This window comes from Rattus norvegicus, chromosome 4 (genome assembly GCF_036323735.1).
Source record: "Rattus norvegicus strain BN/NHsdMcwi chromosome 4, GRCr8, whole genome shotgun sequence".
Taxonomy (NCBI): domain Eukaryota; kingdom Metazoa; phylum Chordata; class Mammalia; order Rodentia; family Muridae; genus Rattus; species Rattus norvegicus.
The window spans coordinates 47,196,594-47,218,617 of record NC_086022.1 but is presented as its reverse complement, the minus strand read 5'-3'; the positions used below and the strand labels follow the sequence as shown (position 1 = coordinate 47,218,617).

The 22,024-nt window shown below is 39.5% G+C and overlaps 1 protein-coding gene across 21 annotated transcripts in view; it reads right to left on the bottom strand.

The window, feature by feature from the left end:
• Positions 1-22,024, bottom strand: part of ST7 (suppression of tumorigenicity 7) — a 248,072-nt gene that overhangs the window by 37,022 nt on the left and 189,026 nt on the right. For 16 of the 21 annotated variants that reach the window (XR_010065617.1, XM_006236132.5, XM_039107264.2 and 13 more), the window contains 3 exons: positions 21,556-21,670; positions 5,011-5,083; positions 3,455-3,557 (listed from right to left, as the gene is read on the bottom strand). Coding sequence is in view for 19 of the 21 variants with exons in the window: in XM_006236132.5 (XP_006236194.1) it covers positions 3,455-3,557; positions 5,011-5,083; positions 21,556-21,670 (291 nt within the window). In the remaining 2 variants the exon portion in view is untranslated. Of the gene's footprint in view, positions 1-3,454; positions 3,558-4,112; positions 4,249-5,010; positions 5,084-20,033; positions 20,365-21,555; positions 21,671-22,024 lie in introns of those variants that run through there. The other 5 variants (XM_039107267.2, XM_063285732.1, XM_063285733.1 and 2 more) reach the window with 2 other exon arrangements.

The following is a 22,024-nucleotide window of genomic DNA, read 5'->3' as shown; positions in this document are numbered from 1 at the left end:
CTCTTAACCACTGAGCCATCTCTCCAGCCTTATTTAGAAATCTTGAAATAGGAATGCTTACTCTGGGCCACTAAAAGTATGCTACTTAACTTTTAAATTTTTATTTTATACAATTTTAAGGGAAAATGTTAACGTTGAGTCTCAGAGTAGGCTTTGAACTTGGGCTTTTCAACAAGGTTAGACTATTAAGACTCTTGGTCAACAAGGTTAGACTATTAAGACTCTTGGTCAACAAGGTTAGACTATTAAGACTCTTGGTCAACAAGGTTAGACTATTAAGACTCTGGGAGACAGGTTGTATTCTGTCTTAAAAATAGGATGTCAGAGTTGGGGTATTAGCTCAGTTAGTAAAGAGTTTGTCTGACAAACAAGTGGGACAAAGTTTGGTCCCCAGAACCCACGCAACAAACAAACAAAGTGCTGAGTATGGCCACATGCACTTACATTTCCAGTGCTGGAGGAGTAGAAACGGGTGGATTCTTGGAGCTTATTGGCCAACCAGCTTAACATACTTGACAAGCTCCAGGCCACTGAGACCTTAGCTCAAAACACAAAAGCCAAAGGTAATGGCATCCGGGGACAACAAGGGAGAGTGTCCTTAGCTTCCACACAAATGTGCACTCACACATGCACTCACACAGTTAAAAGAAAAGGATGGATATGAGCCTTTGGGGAACCAAATGTGACTGCTATGATTTACGAGATATACTTGAGTGTCAGTAAGGGTTAAATTTGTAATGGTTCATGTGCTAGTTAACTTTACTGGAGAAGTACCTAGGAGACTGGATAAGTTCTCAATGTGTCTTTGAGTATAGTTTCAGAGAAAATGGTAACACCATTCCAAAGGTTACAAGACCAGAGGAAGAAAAGGAAAAGGAAGGCTACACTACTCCACTCTTTCCCTCTCTCCTTCTTCTCTTCCTTCTTCCCTCTCTGTCTGTGTCTTTTTCCTGAATTCCTCACTCTCTTTACCATGATAGACTGAAACTTTGAACCAAAATCAATAAATCCTGTCCATGTAAACAAGCATAATATATTACTTTCTTCTCCATTTTTATGATTAAAAAATTAAGTGAAGTTAAATAATTGAAATCCTCCCAAAGAAATTCTGTAGTTCTGAAATAGGACAACTTGTCTTATGTCATTATTATGCACTGTATACATATATTGAAATGCCACATTGTATTTCATAGATATATGCAATTACCATGCATCAATTAAATCAACATTTGAAGCATTTCCACTTTTAGAATAATTATAATTGGCAGGAGTGCCAACTTACTGTCAAATTCTTCCACAGCAGTTTTGAGCTACTTTCTAGGAGCTTTAATTATTTTTCAGGAGCTTAATTAACCATTTCAGCCGATTATCACACAATCAAAATAGCTAACCTAGAACTGTACAGATTTTCTACCTGAATTATAGGACTCTTATTAGGGTAACTGGAAAAATTGGAACCTACCTCCTAGGTTTGAGGGGCCCCTAATAAGCTACTATTAATTACTACAAGCATTTATAAATATATGGTGTTCAAGTGTTATGGCAGTTTAAATTAGAATGGCCTCACAGAGAGTTTGGTCACAGGAAGTGGAACTCTTTGATAGTATTAAAAGGATTAGGAGGTGTAGCTTTCTTGGCTATGTGTGGCCTTGTTGAGGAAGTGTGTCACTTCTCACAGGGGTGGGCTTTGAGGTTTCAAAAGCCTATATCCGCAGTGCTCTACACCCCTTACCCCATCCCCCACCCCCAAGCCCTGCCTGTGGATCTCTCAGCTACTACTCCTGTGCCTGCCTGTAAGCCACTATCATGATAATGTCCCTGTCCCTGTCCCTGTCCCTGACTTATCCTCTGAAATTGTAAGTAAGGCCCCAGTTGAATGTTTTCTTTCATAGAACCTTGATCATGGTGTCTCTTCACAGTAAGTAAGAAAAGTGTTTTATAAAAATTATTAAATATTTTATTTCATTTGATCCTTATCCTAAAAGAATAAAAGGCAGGCTTATATTTTATCTGGAAGGTGAGTTCAGCGGCACTGACCCCAGGGTTCTGTGGCTGGTAAATGACAGCCAGAACTTGAACCCAAGTTTTCACTTCAGAACCCTGGGCTCTGTCACCCAATAGTTCCTACAAATGAGCACTATTTATGCTGACAGAATAGTCCTGTAGTTTGAAGGAGTATCTAATAAATATTAATAGATGACTTCAGCTTACTATAATTGAGAACAACTTTTATGACTAGTTTTACATTTTAATCAGAGTTCAATCAACATTTTGGCTTAGCCTCAAAATTTTGTATAAAGCTTTGTGCTTATAGCATCCTACATATAACCCTTAAGCCTCTGTAAATATTTTGCTGATTAGCCACTAGCACTGGAGTGGTTAAATACATCCTTATGCAAAAATGTCACTCTGGTCCGTTCTTCAATTTCCCATTAAATAGAAACATAACCTAGACTTAAGTAAAACCTCAGGAATGATATTAGATCACTTAGCTCTACTATTTTCAATATCAACAGCATAAATTAAAATGGGCGACTCCGTGCATATCTCTCTGCCTCTCTGTTCTCCATCCTCTTGCTATAGCACTATAACAATGCAAGCAGGATTTCTTTGTCATTTACACCAGGAGGTCTTCATCAGATCTTTCCCCAGTACTTCCTGCCATGTAACATCAGATGTGAGTGGCAGGATTAATTTCTTAGAGGCTAAATGTGCTTAATATCAACAGACTGAAATGGACCCACAGCTAAATACCTACCACAGAGCAGATAATTCAGGGAAGCCCTAAATATACATTCAGCTCATGAATAAAACATTCCAGAAATATCTTTTGTCTTGATTTGATTCCGTTAAAATCAACTTCAGAAGTAATATGTGAAAACCATAGAGCATTCACCAACTCTGGACCATGGAGTCTGAACAACGGAGATCAATCCTTTCACTGTGTGTGAGTCACAAAGCAGTGCTCACAAATCAAAACCCTGCACCCTCTGGGGTTTCTCCTATTTCTTTCTAGACAGTACTGATAACCTACATTTATCTGGAGAGACACGGATTGTCACATTAGTTGGTGTTTTTAATGAGTTTTGTGCATAACGTTTATTTCCAGAATTTGTCTCAGACCAGACTAAAACCGATGTAAAATTCCTATCAAACTCTTAGGATTTCCACTTCAGCTAGTTTTAAACTTTCTGAACCTTGCTGCCCAAACAAAGCCTAGGGATTTATTTTATTACATTTACCCTCAAAACCAGCCTCCTCCCCCAAGTTCCCCTGAGTGTAAGGTTTTTTCCCCTCAAAAATGAGGCTATAAATGCCTATAGACTGCATGGTCCTAACAGTTGGGAGCTGCAAGCCATTGTTTTATAACTGGGGATCCTGGGGACAGGGCATTGTGGTTAACAAATGCTTTCTCTCCCATCATAATGAGCTCCTAGGGGATCCAAAGACTCACTTTTGGCACGTGTGGATTAAATTCCACAGCTCTGTGAATGGCTTCTACTGCATTCATCTCTGCTGTGCTCAGCCCCCGCCGAGATGCAGCCTCTGGAGAGAATCTGAAAGGCAGAAAGACAAACATCATGCAGTTGGGACCACTGCCTGGGCAGCTACCCAGGGAGTGAGTATACATGAAGGGCCCTTAAGAGCACCTGAGCCATTGGCACAAGCTCTCCAACTTCCTCAACAGGGGACCGGGGAGTTACCCCTTCCACCACAGCGAACAAAAACCCCAGCGGAAGCAGAGAGCGGGCTTACACTGAATGGCGGCAGGACTTATATTCATCTTGTCAACTCACTGTCTAAATAGCTAATCTAAATTTTCTGCAAGGTTCCTGCTTAGGTGGGAGCAAGGTGGGGACTGACAAGGGCAGACAGTGTAGGAAAAAGAGAATCCTAGGTTACAGAAGAACGCACTTGGTTCAAAACAGAACTGGGGAGAATTTTCAGGGAGGCTCCCAACCCAATGTCAGTGCTGCCAGGGAGGCCAAGTGGCCGCAGCTTCAGCAGCCTGTGTGGGCTGTGTGGGAGGGGAGTGTGCATGCCCCAACTGTGGGCAAGACACCTGCCCAAGGGAATGAAAAAAAGACCAGACCATGCAATCTCTTTCTCACCTCACACCCAGGGCTAACTCCAGAGCTGTGCTTGGCAGGCAGACACCACAGGGGAAGCTGTGGCAACCCTGGCCCTGCCCTCCCAAGCTGGAGTCGCTGTGTAGGGAGAAAAGATGTTGCAGTAGGTACTGGCGATCTACAGGATAAAAAAGAATGAAAGAAAATTACTCCAGTTTTGAAGTGCACACACACTTAACAGCAAACCTGTCTGACACTGCAGAGGCTGCTACCTGCTCTCTGCCTTTAGCTGCTGCAAAGGGGAGGGGCTGTTTCAGGGAAATGTATTTATGAACTCAAAAACAATGAATCCATCTGTTCTCTTTAACCTGCCTGGACATCCCTTGGATACTTGGGGAATGTCTATGTGCCATAGTCACCTGCCTGAATAAAGTGGGCAAATGTCCCATTGAGCTGGCATCTCAAAATAAACAGACCAGGAGGGAGGCAAAGAATAGGAGAGGACCATCCCCACTACACTGAAGGGCCCAGCAACAGACAGCAAAATGGAAGGGAACACACACACACACACACACACACACACACACACACACACACACACACACACAGGGACAGAATTTTTTGTGTAAATCCCAAGCAGTCTTTTTGGTTTTACAGTCTGACAAAAAAATAAATAAAGAAAGAAAAAATAAAGGAAAAAGTCAGCCCAGAGGAATGCAGTGTAATGTAAATCCATGTTAGGAACCCACATACAATAAGTGGGGACAGACGCTTCCTCCTTCTAGTAGTGAAATAAAAGATCAGCAGCTTTGGGGAAATGCATGCTTTTAAGCAGGGTCAAAAGGACCTTGGGAAGCTTCTGGAGAGAGCCCTCAGAGGTGACAGTAGGTCTCTTTATATCTGGCCAGCATTGGGAGCACACAAGTGACTGCTCACTTACTTGTCAGAGACAGCTCTTGCTTTGAGCAGGGCCGCTGTGTAGCATATTGTTGCCGACTTTGGTAAGCTTATATCTGTCAGGGAAAGAAAGTAAGAACCCTTGTAAATCTGCGGTCAAAGGGGTGATGTTCTAAAAGCACAAGACTAAGTCATATAAATCATAAACACAGGACAGGATAAATTAAGAATATTTAAATGATCACATAAGAACCCTAGCTCTTTCTTATAGTGGCAAAAATGCTATTTGTTATTTTGTCAGTAATTCATTCTTAAAATTCACCTGGCCTAGTCTTCAGAAATCATCTTCTATTTTAAAATATGCATCTTATACCTTGAATTTAAGTAGAGAATATATATATATATAAATTCATAAATTTACTTGCTGCATGAACACCTGTGATATAGATGTAAATGAGACCTTTTTATCAGTTATAAAAATGACTCAGGAATTATATGAAATATTAATGCCAGCAAAAATTAATCTGAATTTAAAATACCCACAAAGATAAATGAAGTATTCTTTAATAGGTTAATTTAAGACAGGTTTCCTTCACATTAAAATTCAGAACTTCAAACAGTCCTTTTCACAACTGTGAAAGTCAAGGGCACTCTCTCTGATGAGTGTATGTGGTAAGGGGTCCACAGAGTGATCACTTTGAAAAGTGTCCAAGTTTTCTCATTCAAATTCATGATCAGTCTTCTTTCATATTAAAGCTTAACCTGTCATCCAGAAAGACAGTTTTATAAAGTTTCTAGAAAGTTCCAGGTGGAAGGGTAGAGCGGCTGTGAGCTGCAGATGATCAGTTTACAAACAAACACTGGTACAGAATACAACTGAAAACCAATGGACTGAAAGGCGCAGTCTCCTCCAGTGGTACATTATTTAAATTGGAATTCCATTCTTTTCAAAATAGGGCAGTTGGTATTTCTTTAGCACTTGTTACCCACAATTTCCCACTGAGGTGGAAACAATTTCTTTGGAAGGGGCATGTTTGGAGGTCAGTGGACAACTTGTAGGTGACTATTGTCTCTCATGGAGCCACATAGGTTCTGGGAATCAAACTCCAATGGCCTACCTTGTACCCTTACTCACTGAGCTGTGTTGCCAGTCCCAAAACATCTTCTTAACTCAAAATAAACTAGGGCTAGAGAGAAAGCTGGGTCACTAAAGGCAATTACAACTATGCTTTCTCCCACATGCCTTGAAATTTAACCTTAATGTCTGGCATGCCCTATAAATCTCTTCACGGGACTGTTTGCAACTTTTGAAGGGACTACCACAATTGGCTGGTGGCAGCAGTGGAAAAAGTCATTCCTTTAAAGAAAACTGCTTCAGCTTCCTGCTGTAATGATGATGGACTGAACCCCTGAACATGTAAGCCAGCCCCAATTAAATGTTGCTCTTTGTGAGAGTTGCCTTGGTCATGGTGTTTCTTCACACGATGGAAATTCTAACTAAGACACTGTGAGAAGGTGTGTACAAAATTTTAAAGGCTGACAACAGTGATAGAAAGAGAACTCCATAGTTCAAAATGTGTAAGGCAGGTTCATCAACAAATACACTGGTGGAGCCAGACAAAGACAGACAGATAGACAGACAGGCCGACAGGGGCGTCATCTGTACATCTTGCAGATGCATGGTACCCAAACTCCCTGTGATTTGTCACAGAAAAATGTTAATATCAGAAGCTGTGAGTAAAGAGTAACAAGTTATCTGCTTGCCCATACTGTCAGAATTTTCATTCTTTGGAAGAGACTAAAATGTAAGCTAGAATATATCCTTTGCATTGTGCCTGCAGCACGATACCACCTCATTAACATATTTTCCCTAAAATATCCAAATAGGCAGGAGATGTTGTTTTGGGCTTATTTTAAGAAACTAGAAAGACTACATTGGATTTATTACAGACTTCTTCCATTCTATCCCTACCTCTCTGATTCCTGGCTTCTCTAAAGCTCAGGCTTGGTAACTGAGGCCTATTGTGCTTTTTAAAGTGACTTTTGCTAATATTAGAAGTATAGGAAAATGTGAAAACAGTAAAAAGTTTTGAATTTCCCCAAAAGGGCATTATTTCACATAATTATAGTATCAAGAACAAAACAAAAAAACAAAAAACAAACCCCTGTAGCTGACATTGCTACAGTGATTTGAGTAAACCTTGGCTTTGCCCATCTCCCCATCTTACATATCCTCAAGTATGCACCTGTGCTGTTCAGAGTCACATGACACCACCACCCACCAAGATAAAGAACTGTTCCATGGCACAGAGCATGCCCTCGCTGGCCATTTATGCTCCTTCCCTCCCTGTCCTTCCTGCACATGCTGGTCACAAGTCTGTTTCCTGGACTTGGGCTTGCCCTGTTATTTCATGCTCTGTCACTATGGAAAAATGACAAGATAAACAGACTATCAGATTTGTCACAGAAAATGTTAATGATCAGAGAGTAGCAAGTTATCTGCTTGCTCATACTGCCAGGAACTTTCATTCTTTGGAAGAGACTAAAATGTGATTGTTTGTAGACTATTTAGTTTGTTTTGTGATGACAGACTAACTCTACAGTAGCTTTCTGCCTTTTACAAGAGGCACTAAGCAACAATTACCATAAACCCCCTTAAGAATTGGAATTTGGGTTGGGGTATAATTCAGGGGTAGATCATAGTTAGCATGCACAAGGCCTTGGGCCGAATCTAAACACACACACACACACACACACACACACACACACACACACACACACACACACACGATGTGCTATTATAATTAAAAACTAAAATGAAAGGAAAGGGTAAGTACAAAACTACAAAATTCATCCCATTAAAAAGGGATGCTAACGCTATATTTCTCAAAAGCCAACATGAACTGCTGGTATTTGCCTAATTTTTCTCCAACTTGTGTTTCTATAAGTCCTTTTCTGAAAGGGGAAGACATTTGCCCATGTATGTTAATATGTGAAATCAAACTAGTATCACAGTCTTTCACTAGAAGCCAGTCTTGAATGTCATTCAGCGGGAAGCCCACAGCCCACAGACTTTTCATGGCTGAGCACTCTTCAGGGTATGTATACACTAGACACTTACTCTCTTATTACTGGACATTTGGCTTGCTTTCCAGTGTTAGTCTACTCTAACGAAGGACACTGGGACTATGCTTCTTATGCACACTTTGAAAACATTCCTTTCTCTTGGTCATGTGACTGAAAACAGAACGGCTGAGTTAAAGGGTAGATATTTAACTTCACTGATGGGTGCTACAACATGTATATTCCGCCCTCGTTGGTCACACAGGCATATATTTTAGTAAAAAGCCATTCTACACTACCCATAAGACATGCATATGACTGTGTTATTTATACCTCAATAGTCACTTATATTTGTTAAAACCAACAATTGTGTTTCTATAAGTTCCCATGTATGTTAATGTGTGAAATCTGCCTTTTTCTGCCTTTTACAAGAAACAATAAGCAACAATTACCATAAAATCCTCTTGAGAATTGGAATTTGGGTTGGGGTATAGTTCAGGGGTAGATCATACAGTTAGCACACAAAAGGACTTGGCTCAATCTAAACACACACACACACACACACACACACACACACACACACACGAGGTATGATATTATAATTAAAAATTGAGACAAAGACACTTCTCTTACCAGTATGATCTTCCTCACATTTTTATTGACCTTCAATTACTTGCCACAATCTTCAATTTCTCTCTAAGAACCTAAAATCCACTAGTTTCACCTTCTATGACAAGACACTATCAAATTACTTCCCAAGTCAGCCCTACAAACATTAAAGTAGTTAAAATGTCTCTTTTATACCACTTTCCCAGGGTGAGATCTCTAGTGTCTGAAATGACAGAACCTGCGAAGCTTTTCACCTAGCTGTGTCCCTGAGCAATGTGTGGTTTAAAGTGAGACTTGGGAGGGCAGCAAGCCTCACAGTACCCCACCCCTGCCCAGGAGGAGCTCTAGGGACATGTGCTGCTCAAGGAGCCACCACCACTAGCATCCAATTGAGCACCGGTCAGGCCTTTCACTGAGCCCCTGAGATCTCATCTGTTCTGATAATGGTGTGGTCAACCAAATAAATCCCCAGGAAGCCTTCAAACTGATTTCAGCCAAAATTTTATTTTCTTCCCCCTTCCACAGAGGCCATGAAAATGTTCTGAAAGTTGAAAACATCCAGGCAGAATTTCACATGTGACTCCATTCTATTCTGGATCTTACTAATTCTGTAGCGTTAATTTTACTGCTTTCCCCATGGCCATCCAGCTTCTTAGTCATCTTTCTGATTCAAGCTGCCACCCATAACTTTACTCCATCTGTGCATTTCATAAGTATACCTTTCTCTCCACATCACTACTCTATCAAAGTTACTGCAAACAGTTATCGAGAGCTTCCTAAGCAGAAGGCCTTGCTATTACTTCATCCTCAAAGTAACAGTATTTATAGAAGTTGTTTTAAAACTAGAATGAAGAAATAATGTCAATATCACAGCTGGAATAAATACAAAGCATCTCACATGATCTACTACTGTACCATCTTGTCCCTGATTTAAAAATATTGGCAGAGGGCTATAGGATGCATGCCATAATCTTTGCACTTTGGAGGCTGAGGTAGAAGGGTTGTGAGTTTCAGGTCATCTGGGTACACAGAAAAACATGTCAAAAATATCAACAACAACAAAAATTGACAAAAAATACCAAGAAGGAAATCTGGGACCATGTTCTAGATATCATTATTATTTGCAATTGGCTATAGTGCGATAGTAATTATATATATATATATGTATATATATGTATATATATAGTGGTTTTATACACCACACACACACACACACACACACACACACACACACACAATGTTCCATGTTAACTATAATAACAACATTTAAAACATTAACAAATGTTTTGTTTCAAGATATAATCAGGGCCATGGCATCCCTCCAATTTAGAAACATGAAAGAAACTGGCCACTTAAACTAATAAGATAAACATTTAAAAACTATTGTATATACTATAAATATTTTCACAGCTACTCTCTCATCTGTGTTTATTTGCTGCACATTCTCCAGTGCACACATCCTGGAATTTCAGTCACCTCTATCTCTGCTAAACGCTCATAAAACACGTAATTATGATTTCTAGAGTTTTGCTGGGATTTATTTCTTAGCTGTACTTCTTAGAAAAGGACTGAAAAGCATTTTAGGACACAGATACAAACAAGCAGTTGTGATTTCTTTTACTAACATTGAATGCAATGCTTTCCCCTCCAAACAGTACTGACATGAAATAAAGACAAAGATATAGATATCAGCCTAGCGTATCTATGGTTGTTCTTAAAATAAAATGTAGGCCCAGACAGGCAGAGTGGCATGCACAACATTGTGGGAAGCAGGGAGAGAAGACCTCAAGGTCTGAACTAAGAGAGATAAGTAAAGGGAAGGGAGGGAGGAGAGGGGGCTGAAGGACAGGCAGGCAGACTAACAGAGACTCTCGAGTGTTGCTGATAAAATATTCGTACAATTACTATTGCAGCATGTATCTTTGTCACCATCCCTGAACTACCAGTTGTGATACCTGATTTTATTTTCCCTCTCATATTATCTTATACTTTATTCACTGTTTTGTATAGACCATAACCTTACACCTTCAAATACCCAGACCTTTTCTTCCTTAAGATCGTTACTACCCTAAATACAGCACACTGGTATATGCCTTACTTGTAGGAACATCGTTATTTATCATCTGGTATTTGCATTCCTTTTTTTTTCTGTATATGTAATGTGTGTGATATGTGTGTACATAGTATATGTATTGTATGTATGTATGATATATGTGTGATATGTATGATATGTGTGTGATATGTATGATATGTGTGTGATATGTATGATATGTGTGTGATATGTATGTTGTGATATGTATGTATGTGTGTTTGATATCTGTGTGTGATATGTGTATGTGATATGTGTTTGGTGTATGTATGTATGTGTGTGATATATGTGTGCATGTGTATGTATGTGTGTGTGTGATATCTGTGTGTGATATGTGTATGCAATATCTGTGTGTGATATGTGTGTGTGTGGTATATGTATGTATGTGTGTGTGATATCTGTGTGTGATATGTGTGTGCAATATCTGTGTGTGATATGTGTGTGCATGGTATATGTATTGTATGTGTGTGTGATATGTGTGTGCGTGGTATATGTATTGTATGTGTGTGTGATATGTGTGTGATATGTGTGTGTATGTGATATGTGTGTGCGTGTATATGTATGTATGTGTGTGATATGTGTGTGTGCATGTGTATGTATGCATGTGTGTGTGATATGTGTGTGCGTGGTGTATGTACATGTACCATGGGCATCCACAGGGGCCAAAAGGAAGACGTTGTGAGTACTGTTTTTATCAATGTATACCTAATTCCTTTGAGATGGGATCTCTGACTAAACCTGGAGTTTTAGTGGACATCAAGTGCCATCGATCTTTCTGTCTAGCACTTTATATCACTGTCTGGCTTTTTACATAGGTGCTGAAATCCAAGTGCAAGGTCTTATGTTCTAAAAGCAAGGATTCTTACTCTCTGCGCCATGCCTGCAGCCCTGCCATCCTGATCTTTTCATATGCTTTAGTCATGTGTATTTCCTTTACATTTCCATTGGGAGTAACCATAATGTCATCGGAGTCATCCATATGTTCTAAAATATTTTCCTGTAAAATTGTTCTCATGTACCCTACCCTACCTTAAATCCATCAGCACCAGGTCAGTTACATTCAATGAATCTCCATTTATGAGTCCACATTTATCTTTCCTCTGAGTTAAAGAAAAAGCCCATGCTTTGGTTTTTGCTATTGTTTCTTTCAAATTCAAGAAATATTTCTATGCATGCTGCTGCTTTTATGATTAAGCATCTTCATTTAAGAGTTGACCTTTGGATGAAGTAGAATATCACTGCTGTGTTTTGACTACTTTGGCAGTCCCTAGAGTGCCAGCGAGAAACCAGTGTATCAGATGGTTTGATTAGCAAACAGAACTCACAGAACTACCCATGCATTCACAGCATGCCTTCCATCGTCACAAGTTCAGTCTGTGGGATGTTATACCTCTTCTCTCCCTGACCCTGTGTTTATCCTTATGTTGTCATATGATCTATCAAAACCAGATAAGTGTTGATACACTGAGTGGCCAAGCAGCCTCCCTGTGTCTTAGGTACACTCCCTGAAGGAGTATCTATGGTTGCAACTGTCTTTACAGACAGTTTGCTAAGGTTGGGAATCAGCAGAGAGCAAATGTCCAGTAGCTTACAATAGGGAGATTTGCTCACCTGGAAGACATTAGAGAGTATCTACACTGGGGCTGCCACTTGTCTAAACAAGAAACACAAATCCCCCTTCTGAGAAACTTCAATCGATGTTTAGAAAGGCCTCCAAATGCCCCTGGGGATCACATGGTACTCAACTGTAGTATCCCAAAGTCACTTCTTCTCCTTAAACAATTTCACTCTCAGGACTGAGAGTTTTAGAAAAATGTTCATTTTCTGTCTAAGTTTGGGTTTTATTTCTGTGAAGAGACACCATGACTATAGCAACTCTTATAAATTAAAATATTAATTGGGGCTGGTTTATAATTTCAGAGGTTTAATCCTTTCTCATCATGGCAGAACACGGTGATGCGCAGGCAGACACGATGCTGGAGCAGGAGCTCAGTGTTCTCCATCTAGATCCACAGGCAACAGAACTAGACTGTGTGCCACACAGGTGCAGCCTGAGCATAGAAAGCTCAGAGCCCTCCCCACAGTGACACACTTCCTCCAACAAGGCCACACCTTCTAATGGTGCCACACCCGGAGCCATGCATTGAAGCACATGAATCTACAGGGGCCATTCCCATTCTCCCAACCTCGAGTCAGGCAAGGGCAGAGTGTGAGCCCATTATTGTGCTCTTAGACAGTGAGGGCAGGTGGGAGTTCTCCTTGGAGATTGCCTCCACATCTTTCAGAGTCCTTTAGAACAAGATCCCAGCCCAACAGAGCTTTTCAGGTCTGTTTCCTGTGCATTTCACTGCACGAATCTTCTGCCATTTGCTGTGCCTATTGTCTATTGCTCTGCAATACGAAAACTTGGAAATCCTCATCAAAGGCATACTGGTCATGCCCCACCCAACTTCCATATGGTCCATATGTTCCAAAAATTCAATACAAGCACATTCACTGTCCACATCAGTTCAGATACCACCTCCTCCAAAAATGATCTCACTTCTCATCGCTGGATGAAGCGTCCATCTTAGGTTAAAAGCTACCAACACAGCCCTTATTCCTTCCAGTGTTTCTTCCCATATTTCCTTCAATTTGTATTCTATAGAAAGAAAATGCTGTTTACCTTGAGCTCTTTGTAACCACAACAAGCAATGTATGAAATATACTTAGTAGTATCTCCTGAGTAAAATCTAAATTAATGTATCCACATCTCAAATTTCTTGACACTAGCATCATTCAATATAACAATATCCACATCTAGTTTATCTCCTGAAAGTCAAAAGCAATCAGTGTTGATGGGAGTTTTTATGAGGAAACCATGAGTGAATTGTTTCTCAAGGTGTGTTTCTTGCAATTATCTTACCTCTAGAGTTCCAACAGGAGGTATGGCAACTGGCTAGTGCTCTCATCAAGATGCCTGATTGAAATAACAGTGGAAAGCAATGGTCATGGTGGACAAGCCAGTGAAGGCAGAGATAAGGGTGAAGTGAGAAGGAATCTTCATCTTGAAACAAGATCCTAATGGCACCTCTTTGGCTCCTCCTAGACCCTTTACTGGAACACTACTAAAAGAAGGTCATTTTAGGGGGAATGACTTGAACACTACTAAAAGGAGGTCATTTAGGGGGAATGACTTGAATTTTCCAAAGTTATAAAGGGCTCATAATAACAGAAATTCAATGTAATAATCTTGAAGAAGGATTCATGGAACAAAACTCCAGATAAAACAATTTAAGAGGCCAATCTCTTTGATCTCATTTTCTTTTGTTCATCTACCAACGATAATGAACAAGATGTGGTTTAATAGAACATTACTGTTCTTATGCATGAGACAGATCAAGCAGGGATCAAGTCCCATATCTATGGTTCTAAAAAGCTTTGAAGGGTAGAATCTTGCAGATAAATAAATCCAAATCTACCTCACAAATGACACTCCCCCATAATGGCATTTCCATTTCTGATTCATTCCCTAACGACAGATGTTCCAAGTGACTGCTCCATTTACAGGGGCCCAAGAAAAACAGGACACAGAGCTTGTTCTCAAAGACATTATTTCTCTGCACAGCTTGTGGTATGTCTGAAATAAATGCATCAAGTATTGATGCACCTTCATCAAATATATCATTTATGGTGTATGTGTGTGTGTGTATGTGTGTGTTTGTGTATAATACACACACATATGTATTATATAACATCTTTTTATTCTAGAGTATAAACAAAGTTACACAGAATAGGTCACATTAAGCCCTTAATCAATATGTACCTAAAACATTTTCTATATAATGTTTTAATACATCCTTGATGAAATAATTTGAAACAGTTATCCTAATTACTCTCTGCAATCCTGTACAAACTACAGGTTGATCATCTATGCTCCAAAGTCCAAAACTTTTAAGCACAATTCAAAAAGCTTTGGATTTTAGAAATGTTCAGATTAGGAACACTCAATTATGCAAAACACAAATTCCAAAATAGAAGCCTCCAAATATAAAACACATCTGGCCCCAAGCACTGCTGACATGGTATTCCATGTCTCTCTTCTCGTGTGGACAACAAACGGGCATCACCTCTATCAGACACACTTGACGTTCACATTAACCCAATGAGGGTTGTACTCACAGATTCTCCTGAAACCATGAACCAAACAAAAATAAGAAAAAGAAAGAACAAAGCCATTACAGATATATGCACTTATGACAAGCGTCTGTGCACTGTGAAATGCTATATGCACCCTATTGTATGATGCTCTCTCCCTTCTGGGTGTATTCAGGAAACATTCTACACTTACTCCTAGCCATGATGTGAGAGAAACAACAGCAACGTAGAGACCTACCCTTAAACTCTGTTGTTGCTAGTTCCAGGCAATGTGAGGTCTTTTTGCCCCACCTCCAAGAAAGCTAATTCAATGTCCCCTTTCAACCAAAGAGGAAAATTCACTGAAGAAATAAAAAGGATTGATATACAAAAACCTCAAAAAAATGTGCCATCTGGGATTTCAATGATTCAATCGGGAAATTCTACATGGCCTTAGTAATTTTGGGCAGGGGGAAGAGCAAGGAACATGCGTTCAGCTACACCCAGAAAAATTCATCTTATGCTGCAAAGCCAAACACCAGATGTGATTTGCAACTTTTGGACTGGATTACCCCAGAAGTTCTGTCAAAGGGCCCTTCTGTGGCTGGTGCTTTGGAGCCAAACACGGCAGTTTCAGTGATGGTAATGGCTGACTGGGGAGGAATGTTACCTTGGTAAATTATGATAACTGGGCAATAAGGATTACCAAAGCCAACATAAATTCAGGGGATTTGTGAGTGTGCCAACTATGTGCATTACAGATGTATGCACTTATGAACAGTCTTCTCCATCATAAGAGACAAGTTCCTCATGCATGCAGTCCTTGCTGAAATGACATCCATTATTAGAACTCATGCTTACTACATACATATCCTATCATCTGACAGACTATCATCTGTGATTGCAAAGGCCTAGACTTCTCGGCAGCTGACCTCTGGTGTCTGAATCAGGAGAGCACCTAGTTCAAAGCTTGGCAAAGCTTCACAGTAATTCATGCTTATAAGCCTGAAGCCACAGCTATGGTATCAGCAATGATGATTATTTTCTTGTCTAAAGAACTAACTGCTTCATTGGCCCATCTTTTACACTAAAATTCTCTTTAATCACTTGCCTAACATACTTGATCATTTCCATAGCAGCTAGTACAGGAAACAGAGCTGGGTTAGGTTTAGAATCACTAAAAGGGACTGACAACCCTTCAAACCTTCATTTGCTAAAGCAGCCTAATCTTGTGGTGAATGTTTTAGAAGTTGAGTGTACCTATAGTATCAGAACTTGGGTTACTGCTTGGCTGAAATGCACTGTCTTGAAGGTCTGAATAATCTGATGATGATGAATATGGATTTACTCACTGGTACTTCTGAGTTCTCAAATACCTTCTGTTCCTGCTTTCTTCAAAAGCAAACAGAAAACAGACTACAGATAGACCCAGAGTGTCCAGTGTCCATTTCACAAATGTTAGTGCGAGCTGGTTACAAGGGCTTGGACAAGGAACAACCTGACTGTGAAAGGACCAGTCCAAAGCTTGTTTGTTGAAGTCTCAACACAGAAACTTTCTTCTTTATGCTTCTGTGTCCAATCTGTTGAAATGAAAGCATTCCTTCTACATTAGAATCATGCACTGTTTTTGGAGTATACCCTTTGTAGATTATCAGCTGACAGGTAACAAAGCTAATTTACTATGGGTTTAATGTTACCAGTAAACTGTGTTGATGTAATTGTCACATTTGTGACTAAAAAAAAAGAAAGAAAGAAAGAAAAAGAAAAACAAACAAAAAACTAGCTGCTATTCCTAGGAAACTTTATGTCCCTAAATTTAGAGCCACCAGTAGAAAGTTAATAGTGTAAATATCCAAAAGAGCTTGGGTCTGTGTTTCTGTTTGTGCACATGCTACAAGGCTGGAGGAGCTCTGTTAACTTTGAATGTGAAATGGCCCTTACAAGACTCTATGGGAGTTCTATGGGAGAGGCTTTAGACCCTTTAGCATCTAGGGTCTACTTGCTAGACACAGGCCACCATGCCCAGCCCCATTTCCAGTCCACACTCTCCCCTTCTTGGTTCCCCAGATGTAAGAAGTGGAAGCAGTGAACATGGACCTCCACAGACCAAGCAGCTGCACCTTCCCTTCACGGCAGGCTGAAGCTGAACACCAAAATACATTTTTCTCCCTTAGGGTGTTTCTGTCAAATATTTTTCTCATACTAGAGAAAAAAAGCAATGAACATTGAATCCAAAGGAATGCTTTGTCACTGTATTAGGAGTCAAAATTCAATGTTTCCGTTTACAGGTTAAGAATTAATTTCAGGTGAACCTGAGAAATTCTGTTCTTATAATCAAACATTTCAATTATCGCTATGATTAATTTCCATGATAGGTCACATGCTGGCTTTGTGGGGAAACAGGACTGGGTCTTATGCTCATATTTCAGGTGACATTTAATACATAGCTTTCTACTTAAATAAGATTGGCCAAGGCTAGAAAAACTGAGGAACAGCAAGCTCAGCTCTGTAGAACAACTAATAGTTTCTCAATTCCTACTCCACGCCTCATAGTTCTCAATACCAAACATGAATTACACCTCTCTAACCAACCGCCTGCTGTGTTGTCTTAAGTGGCTGAACTTTCTAAGCCTTGACTATTTCCACATAAGGAATGGAGGCCTAGAAGGTCAAGTCCTCTACCCTTAATGCTTTTTGAAATCCTAGGGATTATTAAGTAAAACCAGCAGATGTAAATGCTTCTCCATATACTGTGTATTCAGCACAGTTGCATTCATTGGTGTGGTGGGAGTCTTTTTAAATTGAAATGCACAGATTATAATGAATCAGATATATGGATTATTTTCCTCTCTGCCATCTTAGACTTTGAGACTAAAATTTTTAACCTTTACTCTCAAGATAGCCTATAAACTTTCTGGAAAGTGGATCCAAAGATTGTAGTAGTTTTTACAATGCTTTTAAAGGAAGTTTCTGATGACTTCAGAATAGTGAAAATATTCCATATATAACAAATACATGGGTGGAAAAAATCGATAAAACCTAAATCAAATTAATGCTATACATCAAATCCTTTTTGTGACAAAATTAAATAGTTTGATTGAAGATGAAAGCCATATTTTAAAGATAGCATCAGAAAGGCAAGCATATTTAGATATACCTATTTCCTTGATTACAAGGCAAGTTGCATCATGGACACTCTGCACGATGATCCCAATCCACACATTATACCTTTGTATGAAAAGTAAAGTCCATCAATGCAACAAGACTCACATTTATGGCAAACACATGAGTTTTAGAGTTAACCCTACATAGATCTGAATTCCAGCTCTGCAGTTGTTTAGGAATGTGTGAGTTTGCAAGTTATGTAAATTCACAAACTTCAGTTTGTACATCTGCTGAAATGGAGTAAGCATTTCCTAGCAGAGTTGCTATGAGGGTATAGCTAATGTGTATAACATGTTTAAAGAATGGTATTGATTTTTTAAAGTTACAGATTCTACCAAAAGCAAACAGCAGTAAGTAGTGGTGAAGAGGGTAGATCTGGAGTCCACACCATGGCTTTTCTCACTGACTTTCTCTTTCTTAGAATGTTCATATAATGTAAACAATGACTTTCTACAGCTGATCTCTTTTCTCTTATACACACACACACACACACACACACACACACACACAGCATTTGTTTGACAGTTCAGGGATTATCATCAACAAGATAATTCTCAGACACAGTACAACACTAAATGAAGCTACAATAGCACCTACCAAACTCATATGTGAAAGCTTAGACAACATCTGGACCAACATACTATAAGAACCCAGTATATTAGCTGTTGTTGCTCCTGTTACTTTAGTCACTGTGTGTTTAGGGCATTGTGGTGGTTAAGAAACTGAAAAGGAAAGCAAGTGAAACCCTTCAGAAACGACAATCGGGATTTTAGACAAATGTGTAGAGTAACAAAGCATGAGATATTAGCTCAATGACAAAATCAAAATTGGAGTGGAGATCACAAGGAAGTGTGACCAATTAATCTGTAATCCTAGAAAAGGCAGTTTTCACAGAATCTGTTTGTTGGAAGAAGGATTTGTGAATATCAAGAATTTTCAAACTCAAAACTTTCAAAGTCAAATTTTCTTCCTTTTATAATAGTAAAAAGTTGTGATGCAAGTGAGAATATATTCTGTTTTCCTCTTCTCCCTAAAGCATATTTCTTAGTTTTTTTCCCCCTCTCCATTCTTGTCATTTTTCTAAATCCTTTTTACAAAGGTCAGAAAAGCATCCCTAATCCCTTCATGTCACTTCCCAGAACACGGCTTATAAAACTTAGCCACTTAACAAACAATAAAGGACTGCTGTGCCCATAAACCATCCCAGAAACAGCCACCCAACCAGAACATTCCAACTTGGAGAGATAACATAATCCTGTTGTTTTGGGTGTGACTCTGTGAAAGGGATGGAGGGTTGCGGTTCAAGATGCTGTGTCTAGCAACTTAGATAAGCATGACTGAAGCTGAACCAGGGCAAAGCACAGGGTGCCCCATAAGCTGTCTACTCCAGGAGCACCAAAGCACTCACTTCCTTGAACAGGGCCAGATAAAGGACTAGATGCTCAGTCAAGATCCTTTGGGCCTTCAAGAAAAGCATCAGGGATGAATGTCAAAGAGCCATACCATGGGATTGGGATAAAGAGCAGCAGACATGTTCTTCCAGTCCTAAGGGGCTGCAGCTCACCCTTAAGAACAGTAACTTCAGCAGTCAGTTCATTAGCTTTCTACTGTAAGTGAGACAAGCACGAGCCAAGTCAGCACCAAAACTCCCCTCAGAGTTCAGTGGGCGTTAGGTCAGCTGCACTCTATTGACAACGGCTGAACTCAAAGCCTCTAATGAGGCAGTTCAGCAACACTATGTGTCCTGCCACCAGTGAGACTCTTTTTCCATGAATAATGAACAAGAACATCATTTCTGTTGCCAGGTACACAACATAAACAAAGCTCAACATGGGCCTTGATAGGGCGAGCTTGTCCATTTGAAATAAAGGAATTTTTCAAAGTGCAAGCCAAGTTTTAGTGGAGGGTGGGACAGGCTGTTATAACAAGTAATGTGAACATATGTTATCAGAATTTAATAAATCAGTTTTTGATTGTTGAGGAATGGAGGCTGGGCAATGGGATACATTGAGACAATGAATAAGTCCAAGTGAGTTCATTTCTTTACTTGGCAATCAGTTTTATAACACAAGGCTGATGATTTCTGTAATGAACTGAGATACTTATGAAAGGAGTCTTGAGACTTGTGATCGAAAAGGCTTTTTAGTTAAAGCCTTACTTCTTAAGGCTTATTGGGCTAAGTAGAGATCAGCACTGATGATAAGAACAACAACCTTGCATCAGGCAAAATGCATTGCCAGGTAGAGCCATGGCATGAGACCACCTCGTTTGGTACTAAAAGGCACTCAATAATGAACATTGTGCTCACAATGATGTATAGCTTACATCTCCAAGCTTCAACTGAACAGTGAGATTCTAGAGAATAAACAGAGAATAAAAATGAGCTGATGTGAAGGCCAAACACTCTTCAGTTTGTTTACTTTAGGTATTCCACAAATACTTTAAAATCAGCTCCATACTAAGGAGTGTATATCTTGTTACACAGGGTATGCATATCTATACAGGCAAACTGATGCCATCCCTGGCTAAAGTCTTCTAGTTTTCATCAATCTGAACAAGAGTTTGGGAAAAACAAACACAAACAGGCTCACAAAAGCTCAGTTTCCTTAATAGCAGAGGATAACAACAGCATCCCTTAGGGAGGATTTCTGTCAAAAATAAGATCCAAATGATATAGTTGGTTCTATGTTTGAAGAATTCCAAAAAGTCTGAGATCTGAGTAATACTTAAATGGACTAATAAGGCTTACTAAAGAAAGAATATTTTACAATGCATAAAAAAGATTAAGTAGTATAAGTAACCATGCTATAATATCAAATCTATAAACAAACACATTCTATGGAGAAAATTGTTGAAATAAGTCAGAAGAGTATGGAGTTTTATAGAGTCTAAGCATAGCAGGAAATTATGTATATAACTTTTATATTATTAATCAAATACTAAATGCATAAATGTCACTGTAAACAGAATAGTTTTAAATTCTCTATCAGTTGGTAACAGGTAAAGTAGAAAACACTTATGGGGAAGTGAGCACATTGGTGAAGGGCCTTCAAAGGCACTACATAAAGAAATGGGGGTAGTCTCTTATTAAGGAAGACACACAGGAAAGGGAACAGAACGTGATCTCAAACATTTGCTGCCAAGGCAATTAGTTGTTCTTTATTGATCTAGAACATCAACAAGGTCACTAGACAGTGATCACAGTGAACTTGCAAGGTATCATGGGAAGATCACTTAGTACTACTCAATCTGACATGGGGTGTCTTTTGATCAGGAGGGAACCAAGTAGAGACACACAAGCTGCCTGGCTGGGAGAGTATGAGCAAGGTGTGCCAAGTTCAGGTAAGAGGGCAGCACAAGCCACGTAAGTTTCTGCCTGGGTAAGCACTAAACTGAAGGTGCTAGAGAATGACCATCAGAACTCCACAGGTGACAATTCTTAGAGTGATATCAAAGTCCTACTTGAAATTGCCTTTCCCATCTAATCACTGAATTATGTCAAGAAGAATGGAGTTCTCAAATGCATAAAAATAGCAAAGGACTTACCATCATACTTTGCTAAGACTGCCTGAACATCCGCATAGGCTTGGAGTTCCAGAAGAGCTTCTAGAAGGTTTTCATGGATATTGAACATGCTTAAGAGGGGAAACTCCTTCATTAACTAGGAAAGAAGAGACCAGGGGCATAATTAATACATGTGTTTTATATTTTCACATTTATATTTAAGAAATAAAAACTATATATGTAGTAAATAATTCCTATAGTCAAGTATTTTAAGAAATAGTTCTTGAGGCTGGGGAAATGGCTCAGTCAGAAAAGTGCTTGACACATAATCTTAAGGCCTTGAGTTCAATCTTCATAACTCTTATTAAAAACAAAAACAAACAAACAAAACTCCAGAGCGAGTCTTGTAATCTCCATGCTGTGCTGGAGAGGTCATGGCAGGAGAATCCCTAGGGCTTGCTGGCAGCTAATTTAGCTGAATCAGTAAACTTGACATTCAGTGAGAACCCTA